Raw genomic sequence first — 18,701 nt, forward strand, 5'->3', positions numbered from 1 at the left:
TTGAACATCCCAAAAGAAATTTTCATATACTCTCAATGTTCGATTTCATGATTTCATAACTCAAAATTGTCAAAACACTGTATCTAAAACCCCAAACCCATTCCCAAATACAAAACCCTAATCTACATCTCATAATAGCTTCAAAGAAAAAGTACTCAAACCTCATCTTCGTGAAGCAGCATATTAGGAATCCCTTTATTCACTGGGAACTTACGACCCGTCTCAGGACAAACCAGAGCTCCCTCTTCAAGATGAAGCTCCAAAAGAGCATGGTGGAACTTCCTCAAAAACTCATCCGAATCAAGCATCGACGATTCAGCCTCTTCTGGAAGTTCAGCGTAGCCCATGGTTCTTGCCGCATCCACGAGGGCCTTCCACTCGATCTTTGCGAACATGTTTATGAGAAAATCAGGGTTGCAGTCAACTTCTTTTTCTATCACTTTCTCTACCTCGATTCGCAGAGGGAAGCCATTGGAGACTCCCTTGATATTGGAGGAAAGCATGTTGTGAGTTAGGAGCCTCATCTCTTTCTCTTTCTTTCAGAGCGGCGAGCAATTGCCAGAAGGAACAGCGCAAAGTGGATTTGCCAATGGATGGATGAAAATATCACATACGAAAATGGAGTCTTCCAATTCAAGAGTGGCTTATTGTAGTGTTCAGATTAAGGGCGCTAACCCTAGGCCTTGTTTGTTTGAGGCCTTTTTGAGATTAAAAAAAAAAAAGCCCTTTCAAATTTTTTTTTTATGAAAATTTTCTATTTAATTTCTGTCAACTACTATTATTAATAAATTTATATTTTTAAAAATATATTAAAATATTTTTATTTTTTTCATCAATAAATAATTTTTATTTATTTTTATTATTAAAAATATATTAAAAGACAATTATTATTTTTATTTTTATTTTTCTTTAAAAAAATCAAATTATTGAAAAAGAGAAAAAAATAAAAAATAAATAAATTTTAAACATTAAGTTATTGAAGAAAAAAGTATAAAAAATTGAAATTTAAATATCGAGTTATTGAAAAAGAAGAATAAGAAAAAGAAAGAGATCGGATTATAAGAATGGAGTTATTAAGGGTCAAATTAAATTTAAAATTTTTACTTTTATTTTTTTTATTTTTAATAAAAAATAAAATAAAATAATTATTTAATTAATGAAAAAAATATAATATTTTAATAAATTTTTAAAATATAAAAACTGATTTATTAATAATAATAGTATTAAAAATTAAATAATAAATTTTTTTAATAGACATTTATGAAAGAGAAAGAAAATTGACTATATATATATATATTCAGAGATTTTACGTAATACGAATAAATCATTATGACATATTTGTATGTTATTAAAATTAACTATTAAATTTAATTTTTAAAATAAATTTTTTAACCTTTGTGCTGGACTTTTATTAAATAAAATTTTAATTAATTTATAATAAAAAAGGGCTAAATAATATGAAATTTAAAGATATTAAAGTGTTAAATAATAAAATTAATGAATTAAATTGTATAAATATTTAATATTAACATAAATGTATTAATATTTTTTTAATAATATTATTAAATAATTTAATTTAAAAAATATAATAACATTTTAATTAAGTTTAAAAAATAAAAATTAAATAATTAATTTAAACATATTACATGAATTTCATAATAACTTTTCATAAAACAAATCGTTTTTAACAATACAAACGCAATTTTAAGGATCCAATCTTTTGCATCACTGTAGTATACCGTGTGAGATAACATGAAATATTTTAAATTATTATTATTATATTTGAGTCATGGACGCATATCAGCATATTCATTAATACATTCAGAATCAGATATGATATTGTCATTTGCAAGTGATAATCATAACTTTTTTTATTAAAATATTGAAAAGCAATATGCCTTTTTTTAAACATTTAAAATATTTAATCTATCTGCTATAAATTGAAGAGTTAGAATTACTTTCATATTGCTTTGAATTATCTTGGGCAGCACTATTACTATTAAAATTCGAATATGTTCTCTTCAACTCTTTATTTTCTCTTTTTTTGAATTATTGAGAACTCCCACTATTATTATTGTACTTGTTGTTGTACTTGTAGGTGATTTTATTCTTACTATTCCTTTCAATCTTCTTGACCATAGCTACTATATCCTCCATGGTGTTATAATGGTATATCTCTAATCTTTCAGCAATATGGTAGTTAAGACCACCAAGAAACCGAGACATGGTCATCTCCTTTTCTTTTTCAATGTTTGCTATTTCCATGCACATATCCATCTTTTTGTAATATTCTTCCACACTCTTTCCTCCTTGCACCAATCTTGCTAATCTGTAATACAAGTTCATAAAGTAATGAGTATGAATAAATATGTGGCACATCAACTCCTTCATAGTCTCCCATTAGAGAACAGCCTACATCCCTTTCTTCCTTCTATTGGAAAGTAATTGATCCCACCAAAATATAGCATACACTTTGAACTCAACTGTAACGACCCGAAAATCGGACCGCTACCGGCGCTAGGATCCAGGTCGGCTTAAGGCCGCCGGGACCCGTAGCAAGCCTGACATGCAACCTGTAAACCTGTTTAATCCCATACATGATCAACAACATACATAAAAATTAAAACTTTTCTTTCATTCAAACACCAAACTCAACCTGTGCATACACTAATCATAGACATAATCATAAACATCGACCCCTCTGTGGGATCTCATCAATGCCCCAATAGGCAAATACAACATATGTTGAGTTGGTTTACATAAACATCATAAAAGATCTAGGATCATGCATTAAAAGGGATACCTTACAAATAGGTCAAGCACAACCTCTAATCCTCAACATCATTACATTACATAACTATTCATAGCTTTACAATTTCATCATGTCCACATTCTATCTATTACATATAACCGACTTCAATACTCTTGCGGACCTCCTGGTCTACCCTGCACCTGCATACCTGGGGTTAAGGGGAAAGGGGTGAGCTACAAGAGCCCAGTGAGCAGAATAATAAAACATTTAAACATATGATAACATGAAATGCATCACATCACAACTAATCATATCAATGATGAACTTGTCACCATTTAGCCCTCTACATATTTCAATCATGCCAGGGGCGTAGTGCAGGCCACACCTGGTCTTTCCCTTATACATAACATAACATACATAATCCATGGTGCCGGGGGCGTAGTGCAGGCCACGTCCGGTCTTTCTCTTACATAGTGCCAGGGGCGTAGTGCAGGCCACACCTGGACTTCCATATCATATCATCATGTCATAACATATGAGGGCTAATGGATCATTCAACATTCATCCACATCAACAACATATTATGCAATGCAACATATTCGTGATTTCTAATGCAAGCAACCTAAAATATCACATGGCATCCGTGATACATGAACATGCTCAAAATTGATTTATTTACTTGGAACATAAAGAGTTATTCTACTCACCTCTGGCTAGCTCTGACACTGACAGAAGCAGCTGACTCACTGCTGAGGTCCTCGGTTCCTCGGATCCGAACCTACACAGGTGGACTCAAATGAGGGACCAACATACTATAACATGACTCTGAAAACATCCCCCAAAAACCCCTAAAACACCTTAAAACAATCATGCAAAATATGCAAAGGAAGGCTGAACAGGGCAGGTTCGGCGGCACCTTCGGCGGCCGAAAGTCCCTCTAGAGCCGAAACCCAGGCAGGTTCGGCGGCACCTTCGGCTGCCGAACCCGGTTTCTGCCAAAGGGCAGAAACTTGGTTCCCTTTGCACAAAAACCTCTTCTTCCCATTGCAACATGCATATAACTCATTCAAATCATGCAAATATACATACATTGGCTCCTAGGGGCTTCAAACTATCTTAAACCCCAACTACAACACACAACAACAACACATTGCTCAAAAACACAACATAAACTCATAAACCTAACCATAACCTAAACATGCATTCTACCCCATAGATCTTCATAAAACTTACTTAAAACATGTATTGAGCTTAAGATCGGCTCTTACCTCATGGAGATCGAGAGAGAGACGACCTAATCTTGGAGATGGGAGATTTTCAACTTTCTTGAGTCTCCAAGCTCAAAACTTGCTCAAAACTTGAAAATCTTCAAAATAAGATGCAAACTTGTGAAAATCGTGAAAGATTTGAAGGAAAAGCTCAAAGATTGGTGAGGAACGGCGGAGAGCTCACCTTGGCCGACAATGGGGAGAAAAGCTCGCCCATTTCGGCTAAGGGACCCTTTTATAGTGGCTGGCCAGGCTACGTTCGGGGGCCGAACGTGCCTCCGCATGCATGCCATGTTCGGCGGCCGAACTTGAGGTTCGGCGGCCGAACCTGGACTTCCCTCACTTATGCCTTCGGGGGCTTAAGGTACACCCAAAATGCCTGCATGTTCGGCGGCCGAACTTGAGATTCGGCGGCCGAACTTGAGATTCGGCGGCCGAACCTGGGTTTTCCTCCAAGGTTGTTTTCATGCAAAAACTCATTTCCTTTTTACTTAAAACCATGGAATACATTAAAACATTTTAAGAAAACATGTTTCTACCCTACTAGAGGCTTCCGACATCCGAGATTCCACCGGACGGTAGGAATTCCGATACCGGAGTCTAGCCGGGTATTACATTCTCCCCCCCTTAAGAACATTCGTCCCCGAATGTTCCTCAATTAGCACATGCAAAGCATACAACATATCATACACATAAAACACATGAAACATATAAGAAACTATCCTTAGAAAAGATAAGGGTATTGCTGGAGCATGGACTCCCGTGTCTCCCAAGTGCATTCTTCCAAATTGTGGTGGTTCCATAGGACTTTCACCATCGGGATTTCCTTGTTTCTTAGCTTTCTGATCTGGGTGTCTATGATCCGTACTGGCTGTTCAACATAGGTGAGATCCTCTTGGATCTCCACATCAGGCTCACTAAGAACCTTGCTCGGATCTGACACAAACTTCCTCAACATTGAAACATGGAAAACCGGATGGATTCTTGCCATTGAAGCAGGCAAATCCAGCTTGTACGACACATTCCCAACCTTTTGTAAGATTTCAAAGGGTCCGATGTCTCGTGGGGCTAGTTTACCTTTCTTCCCAAAATGAACCACTCCTTTCATAGGAGACACTTTGAGCAATACCAGGTCCCCCTCCTGAAACTCTACCTGTCTTCTGCGGATGTCTGCATAACTCTTCTGTCTGCTTGCAGCAGTCTTGATTCTTTCTCTGATTATAGGTACTACCCTGCTGGTAATCTCTACTAGCTCAGGCCCTGCCAAGGCCTTTTCTCCAACCTCTTCCCAGCAAACAGGTGATCTACACTTCCTCCCATACAAAGCTTCATATGGAGCCATCCCGATGCTAGCATGATGGCTGTTATTGTAGGCAAACTCCACCAAGGGTAGATGCTGCCTCCAAGAACCGCCAAAGTCCAGCACACACATTCTAAGCATATCCTCTATGGTCTGGATGGTCCTTTCTGATTGTCCATTCGTCTGCGGATGGAAAGCAGTGCTAAAATCCAACCTGGTACCCATGGCATTCTGCAGACTCCGCCAAAATCTGGAGGTGAACTGGGGCCCTCTATCCGACACTATTGAAATAGGAACCCCATGCAGCCTGACGATCTCATCAACATATACCTGCGCCAACTTGTCCACAGAATAGCCACTCCTGACAGGGATGAAGTGAGCAGATTTGGTGAGTCTGTCCACAATCACCCATATGGAGTCCAATCTGTTGGACGTCGTCGGTAACCCCACTACGAAGTCCATAGCTATATTCTCCCATTTCCACTCTGGAATAGGTAGCGGGTTAAGCATTCCAGCCGGCTTCTGATGTTCCAGCTTCACCCTCTGGCACACTTCGCAGGCTGACACAAACTGTGCCACTTCTTTCTTCATAGCTGGCCACCAATAAACCTTCTTCAGATCTTAATACATCTTGGTGGCTCCGGGGTGAACGCTGTATCTTGCATTGTGAGCCTCTCTCATAATGTCTCCCTTTAGCCCTATGTCATCTGGTACACATAGTCTGCTCCCATAGCAGAGGATCCCTTTGCTGTCGAATCTGAACTCACTATCTTTGCCTGACTGAACAGTCTTGGCAATCTTCACTAACTCTGGGTCCTCATGCTGTTTCTGAGCCACCTGCTCCAGAAACACGGGTGCCACTTTCATTTGGGCTACCAAAGCACCTGTACCAGACAACTCCAACTGTAGACCTTCCTCAACGAGCTTGTAAAACTCCTTCACCACTGGCCTCCTCTCTGCTGATATGTGGGATAAACTGCCTAGTGACTTCCGGCTTAGGGCGTCTGCCACGACGTTCGCCTTATCCGGATGATACTGAATCTTGCAATCATAGTCACTCAGCAGCTCTACCCATCTCCTCTGTCTCAAATTCAAATCTCTTTGACTCAGGATGTACTGTAGGCTCTTATGATCCGTGAAGATCTCACATTTAACCCCATAGAGGTAGTGCCTCCACATCTTGAGTGCAAAGATTACTGCTGCCATCTCCAGGTCATGTGTGGGGTAATTCAACTCATGCTTCTTCAGCTGTCTAGAAGCATAAGCAATCACCCTTTCTTTCTGCATTAACACACAACCTAGTCCCACACGGGACGCATCACAGAAGACTGTAAAGTCCTCATTGTTAGCTGGCAAAGCTAACACTGGTGCTGACGTTAACCTCTTCTTAAGCTCTTCAAAACTCTCTTCGCACTGGTCGGTCCACACAAACTTCTGATTTTTCCTGGTTAGTCTGGTCAGAGGAGCTGCAATTTTTGAGAAGTCCTGAACGAACCTCCTGTAGTAACCTGCCAAACCCAAGAAACTCCTGATCTCTGTCACTGAAGTGGGTCTAGGCCAGTTAGCCACAGCTTCTACCTTCTTAGGGTCCACCTCTATTCCATTTTCCGACACCACGTGCCCTAAGAATGAAATGCTCCTCAGCCAGAACTCACACTTGGAGAACTTGGCATACAAGCCATGCTCCCTCAAGGTCTGTAGAACCAACCTCAGATGATGGGCATGCTCCTCTGCATTCCTGGAATACACCAAGATATCATCTATGAAGACAATAACAAAGTGATCCAGGTACTGGCTAAACACTCTGTTCATGAGATCCATGAATGCTGCAGGGGCATTGGTTAACCCGAACGACATTACAAGGAACTCAAAATGCCCATATCTGGTCCTGAAAGCCGTCTTTGGCACATCCTCATCTCTGATCCTCAGCTGATGGTACCCAGATCTCAGATCTATTTTGGAGAAACAACCCGCTCCTGCTAGCTGGTCGAATAGATCGTCTGTAATACCCGGCTAGACTCCGGTATCGGAATTCCTACTGTCCGGTGGAATCTCGGATGTCGGAAGCCTCTAGTAGGGTAGAAACATGTTTTCATAAAATGTTTTAAGGTATTTCATGGTTTTAAGTAAAATGAAAATGAGTTTTTGCATAAAAACAACCTTGGAGGAAAACTCAGGTTCGGCCACCGAACCTCAAGTTCGGCCGCCGAACATGCATGCCTTCGGGAGCTCCTTTAGGCCCCCAAAAGCATAAGTGAGGAAAGTCCAGGTTCGGCCGCCGAACCTCATGTTCGGCCGCCGAACCTCATGTTCGGCCGCCGAACATGGCATGCATGCGGAGGCACGTTCGGCCCCCGAACGTGGTCTGGCCAGCCACTATAAAAGGGTCCCTTAGCCGAAAACGGGCGAGCTTTTTTCCCCATTTTCGGCCAAGGTGAGCTCTCCGCCGTCCCTCACCGATCTTGAGTTCTTTCCTTCCAATCCTACTCGATTTTCATGAGTTTTTACTTTGTTTTGAAGATTTTCAAGCTTTGAGCAAAGTTTTGGAGATTTGAGGTTCAAGGGAACTCAACCCCTCCCATCTTCAAGTTTAGGTCGTCTTTCTCTCGATCTCCACGAGGTAAGAGCCGATCTTAAGCTCATTGCATGTTTTAAGTAGGTTTTAAGTGGATTTATGGGGTAGAATGCATGTTTAGCTCATGGTTAGGTTTATGGGTTTTATATGTGTTTTTGAACAATGTGAGTTGCTTTTTGTGTTGTAGTTGGGGTTTTTGTTGGTTTGATGCCCCTAGGAACTTGTATGCTTGTTTGTGTATGTTTGGGAATGTTGTAGAATAGGTTTATGCTTGATTGGATAGTTTTGGAGGCAAATGTGCATAGAAGAGCTGAGTTTCTGCCACTAAGGGAGAAACCAGGTTCGGCAGCCGAAGGAACTTTTGGCCGCCGAACATGCTTGTGGAGGCAGCCTTCGGCTGCCGAAGCTTGCCCCCGAAAGAGGACTTTCATCTCTGTCTGGGAGTTTCGGCCGCCGAAAGTGCCGCCGAACATGCATGAGTTTCGCCTCTGTCTGGGAGTTTCGGCCGCCGAAGGTGCCGCCGAACCTGCCTGACTTTCGGCTCTGGAGGGACTTTCGACCGCCGAACCTGCCGCCGAAAGTGCCCTGTCCAGCCCTCTCTTGCATGTTTTTCTATGATTGTTTCATGATGTTTTAGGGGGTTTTTAGGGAGTAGTTTAGAGTTATGTTCATGTTTGTTTGGTCCCTCGTTTGAGTCCACCTGTGTAGGTTCGGACCCGAGGAACCGAGGACCCCAGCAGTGAGTCAGCTGCTTCAGTGTCTGGTCAGAGCTACCCAGAGGTGAGTGGAATAACTCATTATGTTTTAAAGCAAATAATGGACTTTTTAGCATGTTTCACGCATCATGAATGCCATGAGATGTACTAGGTTGTTTGCATTAGAATTCACGAATGTGTTGCATTGCATACTTTATTATTGATTGATGTGGATGAACGTTGGATGATCCAAAGCCCTCGATCTATGATATGACGATGTGATATGTACAGTACGGAATGTAAGACCAGTGGGACCCATTCTACGTTCGCTGGCACCATGTAAGGGAAAGACCAGGACCCATTCTACGTTCTGGCACAGTTGGACTATGTAGAGGGCTATTGGTGACAAGTTCATCCTTGATGTGATTAGCTGTGATGTGATGCATTCCATGATGCCATATGATTTAAATGTTTTTATTATTCTGCTCACTGGGCTCTAGTAGCTCACCCCTCTCCCATTTTTCCCTAGGATTGCAGGTACAGGGTAGACCAGGAGATCCGTAAGAGTAATGAAGTCATGTGTATGTATTAGATAGTGTGGACATGATAAATGTATTAATGTTATGTAGAAGTACAGTTTTAGTCATGTAATGACTTTGAGGATTAGAGGTTGTGCTTGACAATATATATAAGATATCCCTTTTAATACATGATCTTATATATGTTATGATGATTATGCAAACCAACTCAACTTATGATGTATCGCCCTTTGGGGCATTGATGGAATCCCACAGAGGGGTCATGTTTATGATTATGCTTATGTATAGTGCTTGCACAGGTTGAGTTTGGTGTATGAACGAAAGAAAAGTTTTAAATTTTTATGTATTTTCTCGATCATGTATGGGATTAAACAGGTTTTCAGGTTGCATGTTAGGCTTGCTACGGGTCCCGGCGGCCTTAAGCCGACCTGGGTCCTAGCGCCGGTAGCGGTCCGATTTTCGGGTCGTTACATCGTCGATCCTTGGCGAAGGGTACTTGTTCTTGGTAGTGACTTTGTTCAACTGCCTGTAGTCGATACAAAGTCTAAGGGATCCATCCTTCTTTCTGACAAACAAGACTGGAGCACCCCAGGGTGAGGTACTCGGTCGGATGAAGCCCTTGTCTACCAGCTCCTGTAACTGCTCTTTCAACTCTTTCAATTCTGCTGGTGCCATCCTGTAGGGAGGGATAGAGATCGGTCGGGTTCCAGGCATCAGTTCTATCTCGAACTCTATCTCCCTAGTAGGTGGTAAACCTGGCAGTTCGTCTGGGAACACATCCAAAAACTCTCTGACCACCGGCACCGAGGCGGGCTCTCTGACCTGACTGCTAAGCTCTCTCACATGAGCCAAATACCCCTGACATCCCCTCCTAAGCAACTTACGAGCCTGAAGAGCTGATATCAGACCTCTAGGTGTACCCCTCCTGCCTCCTCTGAAGACTACCTCTGACCCATCCTGACCTCTGAACCTGACTACCTTGTCCCTGCAGTCCAAGGTAGCACCATGGGTAGATAACCAGTCCATCCCTAGAATGACGTCAAAATCTGTCAAGTCTAGAACCACAAGGTCGGCGGACAAGCATCTTTCCTCAACAAACACAGGGCTACACTGGCAGACTGACTCTGCCACTGATGGATCACACTTGGGTCCACTGACCCAGAGAGGACACTCTAACCCAGAGATCATCAACTCCAACCTCTCAACGGCTCTCGGAGCAATAAAAGAATGAGATGCACCAGGGTCCATCAAGGCATACACATCTGAACAACCAATGACTAAGTTACCTGCCACCACGGTGTTAGATGCATCTGCCTCCTGCTGTGTCATAGTGAAGATCCGTGCTGGAGCTGATGGACCTTCACCTCTGAAACCTGCTGAAGAAGAGGCTGCCCCTCTCCCTCTACCTCTGCCACTGGCCTGAGTCGTGGCTGGAGCTGCTGGCTGCGCTACACTACCTGAAGCTGTCTGCTGGGACTGTGCCATCGGGACTGCTCTTGGACATTCTCGAGACATATGCCCCTCCTGACCACATCTGTAACAGGCTGTCATCCCAAACCGACATACTCCCCTGTGTGGCTTACCACACCTTACACAAACTGCATTATCCGCACCAGAGCTTGAGCCACCTCCAAATCCCAGACTGGACTTAACCTTGTTCCAGAACTTGTTCTTCTTCGACTTCCTAGGGCCTCTGTCCCACTTTTTACTACCTGAAGTTGCTGCACTCATTGAAGAAGAGCCTGGAGTCTTAGAACTAGAAGGTTGTGCCACTGACTGCTTGACTTTCCCCTCGATGATAGCACTAGCCTCCATCCTCCTAGCCATATCCACTATGGCATGGAAGCTCTCCCTATCTGCGGACTGAATCAAGGAGGAATACCTGGAGTGAAGTTTCATGATATACCTTATTGACTTCTTCTGGTCTGTGTCAAGAGTTTGCCCTGCAAACGGCAATAGCTCCAAGAATCTGTCGGTGTACTCCTCTACACTCATTTCCTCTGTCTGCCTTAACTGTTCAAACTCAATCATCTTCAATTCTCTTGAACTGTCAGGAAAAGCCCATCCTGCAAATTCATTTGCAAACTCCTCCCATGATAGGCTGTCCAACCTCGGGCTCACATAGTTCTTAAACCACTCACGGGCCTTTTTGCATTTCAATGTGAACCCAGCCATCTGAATGGCTCTACTGCCATCTGCCCCTATCTCATCTGTAATTGTTTTGACCCTCTCAAGGTACACAAACGGGTCATCTCCGGTTTCAAACTGGGGAGCACCCAGCTTCATATAGTCGGTCATCTTGACCTTGCTCCCACCGGATGAGCTAGGCTTAGGCATATGGGTTGCTGGAACTGTGGGTTCTGCTGATGGTGGAGGAGGTGCAACATTTTCTGAGGTAGGGTTTGCTGGATTTGGATATTAAGGTGGGGGTGGATACATTGGGTATTGTGAATATGGTGGGTAGTAGGGTGGGTATGGCATCTGTGTGGGATAAGGGGTGAAGCTAGGGTAATCCGATGTACCTCCCATCGAATACCCGGGATTTTGTGAGAAGTGTGGGTAGTGGGGTGGCTGAACAAATTCCGAGGCCTGAGTGCCTCCTTGGGACTCTCCCATTCCCTCTTCTGACATGCTAACTCCCAGACTGCCATCCCTCCTCTGCTCTACATCCATATCATCCCCCATGTCTTCTGACATTCCTCCCTGAACTGTTCCCCTCACTGATCTGCTTCTACCCATATCCAGAGACCTTCTAGGGTCTCTTACTGCTCTTTCTCTGTTAGACCTACTAGACATTGCCCTAGGCAATGTAGGAGGACGGGCGCTCATGCCCTCATCCTCAGGTGGCACTCCAGTCAATCGTGCAGATCGACGAGTTCCTCTCATCCTGTTTTCTGAAAAACAGTACACATTGCATAAACGTTAGCATCTTATGGTTCATGTGGGCACACATGAACCCGCATCACATACATATCATAACAATCATAACATTAATGCACATGCATATGATCATGGCATTTCACATCATCATACAAGACAGGACTCCACATCCTATCCTAGTGGACATGACCTTTCCTATTGTGCTTGACCTTCTATAACATCTATGAGCCCGATACTCTAGGTCCGACCATATGAACCTAGGGCTCTGATACCATTCTGTAACGACCCGAAAATTGGACCGCTACCGGCGCTAGGATCCAGGTCGGCTTAAGGCCACCGGGACCCGTAGCAAGCCTGACATGCAACCTGTAAACCTGTTTAATCCCATACATGATCAACAACATACATAAAAATTAACACTTTTCTTTCATTCAAACACCAAACTCAACCTGTGCATGCACTGATCATAGACATAATCATAAACATCGACCCCTCTGTGGGATCTCATCAATACCCCAATGGGCAAATACAACATATGTTGAGTTGGTTTACATAAATATCATAAAAGATCTAGGATCATGCATTAAAAGGGATACCTTACAAATAGGTCAAGCACAACCACTAATCCTCAACATCATTACATTACATAACTATTCATAGCTTTACAATTTCATCATGTCCACATTCTATCTATTACATATAAACGACTTCAATACTCTTGCGGACCTCCTGGTCTACCCTGCACCTGCATACCTGGGGTTAAGGGGAAAGGGGTGAGCTACAAGAGCTCAGTGAGCAGAATAATAAAACATTTAAACATATGATAACATGAAATGCATCACATCACAACTAATCATATCAAGGATGAACTTGTCACCATTTAGCCCTCTACATATTCCAATCATGCCAGGGGCGTAGTGCAGGCCACACCTGGTCTTTCCCTTATACATAACATAACATACATAATCCATGGTGCCGGGGGCGTAGTGCAGGCCACGTCCGGTCTTTCTCTTACATAGTTTCAGGGGCATAGTGCAGGCCACACCTGGACTTCCATATCATATCATCATGTCATAACATATGAGGGCTAATGGATCATTCAACATTCATCCAATCAACATATTATGCAATGCAACATATTCGTGATTTCTAATGCAAGCAACCTAAAATATCACATGGCATCCGTGATGCATGAACATGCTCAAAACTGATTTATTTACTTGGAACATAAAGAGTTATTCTACTCACCTCTGGCTAGCTCTGACACTGACAGAAGCAGCTGACTCACTGCTGAGGTCCTCGGTTCCTCGGATCCGAACCTACACAGGTGGACTCAAATGAGGGACCAACATACTATAACATGACTCTGAAAACATCCCCCAAAAACCCTAAAACACCTTAAAACAATCATGCAAAACATGCAAAGGAAGGCTGAACAGGGCAGGTTCGGCGGCACCTTCGGCAGCCGAAAGTCCCTCCAGAGCCGAAACCCAAGCAGGTTCGGCGGCACCTTCAGCTGCCGAACCTGGTTTCTGCCAAAGGGCAGAAACTTGGTTCCCTTTGCATAAAAACCTCTCCTTCCCATTCCAACATGCATATAACTCATTCAAATCATGCAAATATACATACATTGGCTCCTAGGGGCTTCAAACTATCTTAAACCCCAACTACAACACACAACAACAACACATTGCTCAAAAACACAACATAAACTCATAAACCTAACCATAACCTAAACATGCATTCTACCCCATAGATCTTCATAAAACTTACTTAAAACATGTATTGAGCTTAAGATCGGCTCTTACCTCGTGGAGATCGAGAGAGAGACGACCTAATCTTGGAGATGGGAGATTTTCAACTTCCTTGAGTCTCCAAGCTCAAAACTTGCTCAAAACTTGAAAATCTTCAAAATAAGATGAAAACTTGTGAAAATCGTGAAAGATTTGAAGGAAAAGCTCAAAGATTGGTGAGGAACGGCGGAGAGCTCACCTTGGCCGACAATGGGGAGAAAAGCTCGCCCATTTCGGCTAAGGGACCCTTTTATAGTGGCTGGCCAGGCCACATTCGGGGGTCGAACGTGCCTCCGCATGCATGCCATGTTCGGCGGCCGAACTTGAGGTTCGGCGGCCGAACTTGGACTTCCCTCACTTATGCCTTCGGGGGCCTAAGGCACACCCGAAATGCCTGCATGTTCGCGGCTGAACTTGAGATTCGGCGGCCGAACCTGGGTTTTCCTCCAAGGTTGTTTTCATGCAAAAACTCATTTCCTTTTTACTTAAAACCATGGAATACATTAAAACATTTTAAGAAAACATGTTTCTACCCTACTAGAGGCTTCCGACATCCGAGATTCCACCGGACGGTAGGAATTCCGATACCGGAGTCTAGCCGGGTAGTACATCAACAGCCGCAAGGTGGGACTTCTTTTCCTTATAATAATTGTGACATTCAAACATTTGCTCTACCTTTCTCTCTCACTCAAGATATTCTTTAGCATTATTTGTAATACCCGGCTAGACTCCGGCGTCGGAATTCCAACCCTCCAACGGAATGCCCGTTGGAATTCGGAATCTCGGATGCCGAAATCTCTTAAAAGGGTAAAAGGTTTTTATAAAATGTTTTTGAAAACTTTAAGGTTTTAAGAAAGAAAGAAAAAGAATTTTTGAAGAAAAAGAATTTTTGAAGAAAAATTGTGTTTGGGAGAAAAACCCAGGTTCGGCCATGTCGAAACCTCTTAGAAGGGTAAAAGGTTTTTATAAAATGTTTTTGAAAACTTTAAGGTTTTAAGAAAGAAAGAAAAAGAATTTTTGAATAAAAATTGTGTTTGGGAGAAAAACCCAGGTTCGGCCGCCGAACATGGTGCTGCCGCGGAAGCTCTGCTTTCGGCCCCCGAAGGTGGTCTGGCCAGCCATCTATAAGAGGCCTCCAGTCCGAAAATGGGAGAGTTTCTCTCTCCATTTTTGGGCAAAGGTGAGTTCTTACCCTCCCATTGTTGATTTTGTTGTTTTTCCTTCAAATCCTTCAAAATATTCATGAGTTTTCTCTTGTTGTTGAAGTTTTAAGCTTGAATCCAAGATTTTAAAGTTTGGAGACCGTTTCTCCTCAACTCAAAGCTTGGGTCGCATTTACCTTAGATCTTCAAGAGATAAGTGTAGATCATTGCCTTTTCCTAGGTTTTAAGTAAGTTTTAATAAGGGTTAAGGATTAAAAATGTATGAATTGGTTAGATTTAATGTTATAGGGTTTGAGTTGGGTTGTTTATGAATGTTTGCTCTTTTGATGTTTTAGTTGTTGTTTGTTGGGGTTTAGGCTAGTTTTTAAGCCCCTTATGCTTGATGAGTGTGTATGCATATTTTGAGGGGTTGGATGTGAGGATTTGGAGAGTTTTGGTGGCTGAGTACATAAGGCAGAATCGGGTTTTGCCATTCTGGAGAACCCAGGTTCGGCCGCCAAAGCAGGGTTCGGCCGCCGAACTTGCCTGTGGAGGCAGCCTTTGGCCGCTTAAACTGCCCCCGAAAGGATGGACTTTCAGATCTGGGAAGGCTTTCGGCCGCCGAACCTACCCCTGAAGGTGGGTGACTTTCGGATCTGTAGAGACCTTCAGCCGCCGAACCTGCCCCCGAAAGTGCCTGACTTTCAGACCTGTGGAGGACCTTCGGCCACCGAACCTGCCGCCGAAAGTCCCCTGCCCAACCTTCATTTGCTTGATTCCTATGAATATTTTAGTATATTTTAGGGATTTTTGGGGAGTTGTTTAGAGTCATGTATTAGCTATGTTTGGTCCCTTATGGGAGTCCATCTGTGTAGGATTGGACCTGGGAGACCGTAGAGGCTAGCAGTGAGTCAGCTGCTACAGTGTTAGGCAAGCGTCAACCAGAGGTGAGTAGAATTGAACTAATATCTTATTTTAAAGTAATCAAACTTTTTGAGCATGTTCATGCATCACGAATGCCATGTTATGTAATAGGTTGTTTGCATTAGAATTCACGATTATGATGCATTACATAATTTACTGTTGTTGTGGATGGATATTAGATGACCCACTAGCCCTCGATATGATATGATATGATATGATACGGAAGTCCAGGTCGAGACCCATTCTACGTCCCTGGCAATATGATAAGAGAAAGTCCAGGTCGATGCCCATTCTACGCCCCTGGCATTTATGGATATGTTATGTTATGTTTAAGCGAAAGTCCTGAGGAGCTCCGTCGAGGGCTGGGCACATTGGATATGTAGAGGGTTACTGGTGACAAGTCCATCTTGATGTGAATTATTTGTATTGTGATGCATTTCATATGAGCATATGATTATTAAACTGTTTTTATGTTCTGCTCACTATGCTCTTGTAACTTATCCCTTTCCCCTAACCCCAGGTTTGCAGGAGCGTAGATAGCTTGGGAGAGTCGACATAGCTTTTGGTACAATTTTAATGTAATAGAATAATAGTGGACATGTAATATCTTATGGATTAGAATTGTGCTTCGCCCTAATGATAATTTTGTAATCCCGGTTTACATGATCTTTATGTAAAAGTTTTATGTTTATGTTATGTTGAACCAAGTTGAGGCATGTATGTTGACCATACTGGAGCATTTGATGGGGGCTCTAGTATGAGTTTTATGTTTTCAGTTTATAATACATGCACAGGTTAAGCTTGGTTTCAAGAAATGTGTACATTTTTATGTTGATATATGATCATGTACGGGATTTTAACAGGTACACAGGATGTATAGTAGACTTGCTACGGGTTCCAGCGACCTTAAGTCGATTTGAATCCTAGCGCCGGTAGCGATCCCGTTTCTGGGTAGTTGCATTATTATTATCTTTTGAATTCTGAAACCTTCATTTTAATTAATCCCAAATTACCATTAACTTTAGAAACATTGTTGGTTTCGGCCTGTTCTTCTTCTTAGGCATAATGAACAGGCTCACATCTTCCTCTTTCTCTTTCTCTTCCACCTTTACCTTTACCTTCATGATTAGCATAGTCTCTCCCCTTTCTTTGTCCAAAACCCTCTTCAAAGAATTATCTTCTTGAACATCAAGTCTAGTTGGGGTAGGAGTATGATGAGGTGCTCCTATTGAACTAGAGCTTTATGAAACCTTTTTCTCTTGCAACTCCTCCCTTATGTTTTGGAGGAAGTTATTGAACACTTGAAACTGTCCTTCAACCGCATGCATGAAGCACTTCAGTTGAGGATCTTTAATATGCTCTTTCTCCTCATGTCCATCTCCATACTTATCCTTACTCATGGTTAGTTCAATAAACAGAAATCACAAAAATAGAGTTAGTAGTAAAACATTCCTTCGTGTGTTTGCACTCTTTTACCACTCTTTGCAATTTCTCCAATTGAACTTCAAAATTTAGACCAATCCAACAACTCAAAAGAATACTTAAAAATAAAGATTAAAAACGTTAAGAAAGAAAAGTAAGCTCAAACACACTAGAAAGAAGACAACAAGACAAAAAGAATGGTAGCACAAAGGAAAGACCATATACTATTTGATTATATCAATTTAGAGTGTAATCACAATCAAATAATACCCTAACAGTATAAAGAAAACAAAGTTGGCAAGACTAAAAAAGTCAGCAAACAATAATTGAGAAATAGATAATTTAGTTCAAAATATAAGAATTTGAATTACTATAAAGTAAATCGTATATGGAACCTAAAATATTTCTACTCAACAAATCAAGAAAGTAATAATACTTAAACGAAATCAAAATTCTCAAGTATAATTAATTTTTTTGAAGCCAAATTAATTATTTTGTGCCAAAAAAATATATTTAAAACTCTAAACATGCACAAGTATGTGGATGATCAAATATGACATCAAATTGATTAAAACAATATAAAGTCATTCCAAACAACCCCTCAAACAATAACAATTCGAAAATTAGGGCAAAGGAAGTAATCTTTTTAGGCACAAGAAATCTCAAGTCCTGATTCAACTAAAACAAAAAAATAAATTCAACAAGGAGAATGATTACTATAACATACGTCAAGAATTCTCTTCCTTCTTCTTCCTTTCTTTCTCTTTTCGATTTTCATTTTTCTTTTTCTTCTTTTTTTCGATTCCCTTTCTTTTGCATCTTTTAATTTTCTAGCTTTTTTTTTACCGAATTGACTAAGAACGAAACTTAACTAATTTAACAACTAAAATTAAATCATAAGTACTCAAATAAGTTTAGACCCTAAATAAATTAAACTAGTACAAGACCGAAATTCTAGAAATTAAAAATGCAAAAAAACTCAAATTTAAAACCCTAAACAAAAATAAATAAAAATTTATCTTAACCTTTAATTCTAATACCAACAGATGCGGAACCCTATAGATCAAGTTCAGGAACCATATGATAAGATGGAATAGCCCCAAAGATCAATAATAAACTCTCCTTTATGATACTCAACGCAAAAAAACAAGAACACCAATAATTGAGGATTAGAGAAACAAGATAAATGTCACAATTGAATTGATAAGTTTACCTTGATTGTTGATGCAATTGGAAGAATGCAATCTCACACTCTCATAGTAACAAATGTACACAAATAACATGAATAACTTTGAATTTTTTTATTAAAAGTTCCCCATGCAAAAGACAGGTGGATTTTATATAGAGAAAATTAAATCTAACCCTAAAAGATTAAAAATAAACTAAACTCTAAAGTGTCAAACAAGACCGA

At 41.3% G+C, this 18,701-nt stretch overlaps 1 protein-coding gene across 1 annotated transcript; it reads right to left on the bottom strand.

Annotated features, from left to right (window-relative positions):
* Positions 1 to 632, bottom strand: LOC110620436 (multifunctional methyltransferase subunit TRM112 homolog A). The gene has a single exon (XM_021764170.2). It carries the CDS (start codon positions 522 to 524, stop codon positions 156 to 158), a length of 369 nt encoding a protein of 122 aa, XP_021619862.1. The 5' UTR covers positions 525 to 632; the 3' UTR covers positions 1 to 155.
* Between the last annotated feature and the right edge of the window lie 18,069 nt (positions 633 to 18,701).

The sequence above is a fragment of the Manihot esculenta genome, chromosome 8, assembly GCF_001659605.2.
Source record: "Manihot esculenta cultivar AM560-2 chromosome 8, M.esculenta_v8, whole genome shotgun sequence".
Taxonomy (NCBI): domain Eukaryota; kingdom Viridiplantae; phylum Streptophyta; class Magnoliopsida; order Malpighiales; family Euphorbiaceae; genus Manihot; species Manihot esculenta.